Source organism: Heptranchias perlo, chromosome 27, assembly GCF_035084215.1.
Source record: "Heptranchias perlo isolate sHepPer1 chromosome 27, sHepPer1.hap1, whole genome shotgun sequence".
Lineage (NCBI taxonomy): Eukaryota > Metazoa > Chordata > Chondrichthyes > Hexanchiformes > Hexanchidae > Heptranchias > Heptranchias perlo.
Window position 1 is genome coordinate 18309494 of NC_090351.1, and position 6166 is coordinate 18315659.

A 6166-nucleotide genomic window follows, 5' to 3' on the forward strand; every position below is an offset into this window, starting at 1 on the left:
TCTCGATAGCTAACAGGAGTGAGACCTCCAGGCTGATTTCCCTTTTCCTATCACTGTAGCACTGTGCAATTGTAGCACCTCTACCATCACCATGGCTTAGATCAGCTAATTTAGCACAGACTGGAACTTGTTAGACTTTATGCTCAGCCATTTAACTGAGGAAATTTGCTGATCTATCAGTGGAGCCAGATTCTCACATCTATCTAAAATAGCTTTGCGATATAAAAAATATTCGCGTAGACAAATGTTGAAAGGAAATATTTGTCTTCCATTGGACAAAGGAAACTCAGCGCAGTTTCACTTGCTTATCATGTGACCTCTTTTCTAACACTATAAACTTTAACATTAAATGTTGAGGCAGTTTAATAGGCCATCTGAAACCTGAGGATTTGGCTTTGCACAAGTTGTAGTTATACCTGCAATCGATGTGAAGCACAGTGGTTTTAAACTACCTTGCATAGGTAGTCCCACGCTGTTCTAGATACTTGGTTCTCTCCCTGTTTAGTACTGGCAGTTTGCAGTTAAACTATGCCTTTTAACGTCGGTGCAATGTGAAAACCGATTTGCACTGACAAAGGATATGCAGCATGAGTATCCCAATAGGAAATTCTTGTTTGGGATATAAAGTAAAATAAATAAATGAGATTTTGTGAAATAAAACAAAAGCACAGTTGCGTGTGTTGGAAACCAAAAAGATCTATTCACATTTTTATTTGACAATGCTAGGCCAACACAATAGAACTAACAAAGTATATCCCTGTTGTGCAGTTACACAGCAGCTGGTGCCTCTTCACATATAATACTGTGACTATAAAAACAGCTATTTATCTAACAGTTTTATAAAATCTAGGTAGCTGTGTCTGAACAATACTTTCTGTACACTGTAGGACTTTCAGAACACAAGACTTATAAAAAATACAGATCTAGAGATTAGGAGAATATTAAAGGTTATTTCATACACTACAGACATGTTAACCATAAAGGGAAGTGTTCTATATGTAATTGGGGATCTCAATATAAAGGCAATAAGTCAGGAGTAAAAGTGGCTTAGCAAAGCAATCATCCATGTTTTAAATTGAAAGATTTTGTTAGAACATTAGATATACTTTACTGTGATCTTCCAGAGATTTACCATAGGAACACTTGTGCTACATGGATATATTACTAGTATTTTGCTGTAACAGGTTCTTTTTAATACTTTTTAAATTCATTTCATTAAAAAAATTGTTTTTTTTATGGTTTAACAGCCTAAAATAAAGCCTAAGCTCAGCAAGGAAAAACTGGTTATTCATATACTGCTCTGGATTGTTGACACGGCAAGTACTTACCGGAGCTAACTAATTTACTAATTCAATGCAGGCAGTAAAAAGAACCTACTGGTGTACACAGATAAGCAAAGGAATTAACTGACTGTTAAAAGCTGATGATGGGCATGCTTCACTGTTGAGCCTTAATGATTCATGCTGAATGTAAAGGATTGTTATTAACATTGGGTACCTAGAGCCATCATTGTTGGTGTTTCCTTGGGATTATCACAGAAAATGGATGCCATTTCTGTCTTCAGCTTGCTGTCGTGAACATCACTTCCTGAGGCCTCTGGAGCACATTCATCACAGCAGCAGCAACAGCAATCCATGAAGGCTCGGCCCAGAGGCTTACAGAGGCAGAGAAGCAACACTGGGGTGACAGAGGACTTAAAGAACAGGAAGAATTGATTAATGATGCTGAGTAAGTCAATGGTCTCCTTGGAGATTTCAGGAGATGTGTAGGTCACCACAATGTTGCAAACATTTTCAGGGATGATGCAGAAGCCATAGAGGATGGTTAGGCCAATCAAGGTGTAGTTCCTTTGACTTTCGTGCTGGGCATGTTGAGAAGTCATTTTGAGGTCAGATTTCTTGTCAGTGTTTCTTATCCGTCTCGTCACCAACTGGCAAGTCACTGTGAAGATGATGGGCAAGCAAAAGTAGCAGCCAAAGTACCACCACATCCTGGAATTCTCATAGGTCAGCGCAAGTCCATAGATATGCTCAGGGAGATTCAAAGACGTTTTGATGATGCAGTAGTCAGTGATGACTCCGGAGACAACAGAGGTCTTTTGATTCAGTTGCCAGAGAAGGACTTCAGGGAGTGCCAGTAGCATAGATCCTATCCAGATGACTGCCATCTTGGCCACAATAGAGGGACAACTTTCTATCAGCCTAATTTGTGACTGTGTGCTTGTTGCTGAACGAAACCTGTCGATACTTAATGCACACAGGCTAAACGTGGTGATCCCAAGAGAAGAGACCTAGAAATGAAAATATATTAATTTAAAAAGGATACCATTTATATAATGCCCTCTTATTGAAACATCTCAAAGAACTTCACAATGCACTTTTGAAGTACAATGTGATTTTAATTATGTAGGCAAACACAGCAGCCGTTCTGCAAACATCCATGTTAAATAATAAAAAGCAAAAGTTAAAACTTCAAAAACATATTTGATCGTTCTGTGAAATAACAAATTATAATTTTTATTTAAACAGTCAATATTAAATAAGTCTGTGCCTATAGTATTAGTAAAATTACCATTTAAAACATCATGATATAGTATAATGCATTTAACTGGATCACTGTCTAAATCATAGTTAAATGAATAAAAACATATGCACCAAACAATATAAAATCTAGTAATTTTCTGTACGATGGCAGGGAAAGCATGTTGCATTATCAACATGCATGTTGCATATTGGAATTTATTGTCATAACACAATATTGTAACATCCTTAATTTTAAAAAGATGTAAAATGATAGAAAATAATCTTAATCTTTTATTAAAGTGCTGGATATTCTCTTTTTGTGCAGTTTCTCATTCCTGCAGTATACGGCATATAGTCTGGCCCAGCAATGCACCTAAATTTACAGGAATTGCAGTCAGTGTTTTAAAGCGCACTTGGGGCATTATAACGCTGAACTGTCCAGTCAGTCACAAGAGAGAATCATATCATTCTCACCATTTTGATTTAAACAGTTGGTTCTGGAAGCAATGTCAGCATTTAGCTCGATCCTTCAAAAAGTAAAACTATAAAACATTTATTTTTTAAAAAATTGCAGTCTTTAAATATGCATCAGCCTCTCTACACTGGCCTTAGCTGACCCTTTAAAAAAAGTCATCTCTTCTCCCCCCCCCAACCTCATGTATCTGGCATCATGTTACATACAATGCACCACTGTTGTGGTAACTAAGAACAGTCGCATCTTTCTCATAGTTAGTATTTGCATAAGCAAAGCAAAATGCCAAAACTCTTAAACTAAATTAACTTCTAAAATATACTGCATCCTTTGAACTTGTACTAATCAGCTTATCCAAACTTCCTGCAGCTGATCCTTAAAGAAAGTGCTTATATCTATTTAGCTTAATTTAAAATACAAGGGGACTACCACTGTGCTAACATAGGACTTCCAAGTCTCTGTCATACATTCAGCATTTATACAAAGATTATTTTTATCTCCATCATATGTACGCTGCTCTGATCTTTCCTTGTTGCTGATGTTGATGAAGAAGGATTTAATTTCACGTATGAATTTTACTGTTTATCTGGCATGGCCACCAACAGTAAACACTGCTGCACTCACATTTTAGTAGCATACAAATGTTGGTGTTTACTACATTTCTATGATCTGTAAAAGGCCAAAGAGGAAAAATAAATCACAAGTTTGCATGATACTGTAAAACAACATTGACACAGTCTTACATTGATATTATCTGGGCAGCAGAACATGAGTTTTGTGGCATTGTTAAAATTATTACAATACCATGGAATTACTAAAAGTGGCAAAAAGCCTTTGAAAAGTATAAATATTCTTTGAAAAGTAAAGAAATACTACCTACATAGTTAGTCCCGCTGTTTAACCTGCCAATATTTGTATTAGTTAAATTGAGTTTCATTAAAAAAATCATGCGGATTACCTGATATTTTCTTATGAACCAGCTATCTAATCCCGAATTAACAATATCTGATAAATGTGTCCGTTTTATAAAGTAATATTCGATGCTCGTCAAGTCCCACCAAAATAGCAGTCATTTCAAACAACTTTCAAAAATACACCAAACGTTAAAATCCACACTGGCGCTTTCACTTGACAATTCGGGGAATTAAAAGTTTTAGAGAAGACAGAGTGGTGTAATTTTAAGATGAAATATAAATATATATTTTAGTTAGTGTTTATATTTTCATACAGCTGGGTTGGTCGGTAATCCTAATGTTTATGAAACCCTGACTGATGCAGACAAGGGGTAAGACTCGCTCTCTGGACACTGTGCCCACACCTGCTAAATACCCTTGTGGTTTTCTCTAGTCTGCATTTCGAAAAGAAGCTGTTTAACGCCAGAAATACCGAACGGAGGAAATCTGCATGAAGAATCCTTCCCCTGAAAAGGCATGGCTTCAACGGGTCTTACCTCCAGATACGGTACGACCTTGCACCCGATGTCCCCAAGCAGCCGTTTTTTGGTAATCTCGTTAAAGATGACCACCGGCAGGCAGAAGAAGATGACTAAGAAGTCCCAGCAAGCCACGCCAGCCAGAATATTGTTCCAGGCGCTCTTCATGTAATAATTGTGACAAACGATACACATCACGGCCAGGTTCCCAATGATCCCAACGGCAAAAAGGATCAAAGAGAGAAGCATGACCGCATAAGCACTGTAAGTGCTGTCAGTGACAGGGTAGAGTGTGTTCTCTAACTGAAGTCTCTTTGCTGTTGTCTCCACTTCGTTAACTTGCCCACCGAGAACTCCACGTGTATCTTCCTCTTGCACCTGCACCTGTTCATCTGTGAACGAAGGAAGGGGGATCTTGGAAGTTATTTGGAAATGAGTTGGTTGGAAATTGGAAGGCTCCACGGGTTTGTTTTGTAGCGACACGACTGTTGCCTTTTCAGGGATAACTTTGCCCTTTTCGTCTGCCCCTCGCCTTGCCCTTTGCTCCGGATTTTTTGGAAAGATGATTATATTCCGCATTATTTGCCCTGATCTCATCTTTTCTGGATCCAAGCTGGTGTTTGGTGCACCTGTAACATTCAGTTTATCTCCAAGTGGCATCTCAGCGCCAACTTCTCGTTTGTTTTCTTGACTTTTCAGCTGGAAGTTACTCATCTTTTCACTCTTACCTGTCGTCAGGCCATGGTGCCCCTTTAAGTTGCCAATGGTTGTCGATCCTAGGACAGAGAAATGAACTAGAAACAAAACAGCAAGAGAGATGGACATTTCCCTCCCTTTCCGACCGAAAAGTAAACGGCACAACGACACGGTGTCAGCAGATTTACAACCGACTGAACGCAACGGAATTCTCTCCTTTTGGAAAATCCACCCACTTGATGACTCGCAAATTATTTTTCTTGTCTGAAGGGGCTGTAAATTCTTCCGACGGTCACTGTTGAAAATGTTGGTCTGCAAAGTAGCTCTGGAGTTATTACATCAAAACTCTCTCTCTCCAACTCAGTGCATTGATCAGCGTCTTACAAAGTGGAGGTCCCAGCACTCAGCTCTCCTCAAACTCTCGTTATTTTCGATCTTCTTGATGTTTTCCCCAACATTCGTGTATATAAAGGATGCAACACAGTGAGAAGGTTTTAATTGCCCCCTGCCGGTGGGAATGAATACTTCACAAAAGGACCTTTCTCAAGGTGGCTTATAATTGGGTTTTTAAGCAAAGTGAGTTTACGAATGATTTAAATGCAGCTTTCAAAGGTCATTTTACTGCTTTCTTAGGAACCGACTATCATTTTTTTTTTCTCAGTTTCGCTCTTTTCAAATTTGATCTGAATCCCTGCTTAAATATCGCAAACCTAATTAAGGAGATGAATCTTGTCTTTTAAAGATGTTTTGTCTGAATTCCACACCAGTAGGGGAGAAACTAGAGAAAGATGTACGTTCAGAGCTAGGGCAAGGGGAAGGAAAAAAAGCAGTAGAGGCAGCTGCACAAATGGTTTCAATGTTAGTGACAAATAAGTCCATGAGTTCCTCGCACTTGGAGGTAAGCTTGGAGGGGGGCAGGAGCTAGGGATTTAAGTAGACGGTTGATAGTGGAGAAAAAATTGCTCCCCAGGATGATCGTGGAGTAGTGGGTGTTTTTGGCAGAGGAGAGTGAGGCCCAATAACACTTGATGTGGTCCAGTCAGA

At 38.8% G+C, this 6166-nt stretch overlaps 1 protein-coding gene across 1 annotated transcript; it reads right to left on the reverse strand.

Annotated features, from left to right (window-relative positions):
• Positions 1-702: 702 nt before the first annotated feature.
• Positions 703-5580, reverse strand: LOC137344687 (G-protein coupled receptor 37-like 1). Its single transcript, XM_068007824.1, has 2 exons — positions 4445-5580; positions 703-2290 (listed from the first exon to the last, which is right to left on the reverse strand). The coding sequence occupies exons 1-2, from the start codon at positions 5249-5251 to the stop codon at positions 1484-1486; spliced, it is 1614 nt and encodes a 537-aa protein (XP_067863925.1). The 5' UTR covers positions 5252-5580; the 3' UTR covers positions 703-1483.
• Positions 5581-6166: the final 586 nt, after the last annotated feature.

Excerpts from the sequence above, each read along its gene's own strand:
- LOC137344687 (XM_068007824.1), bottom strand. The coding sequence starts at position 5,251 with ATGTCCATCTCTCTTGCTGTTTTGTTTCTAGTTCATTTCTCTGTCCTA. Across the intron at positions 2,291-4,444 it reads AGGTCGTACCGTATCTGGAG|GTCTCTTCTCTTGGGATCAC; the intron begins GTAAGACCCGTT and ends TTTCATTTCTAG.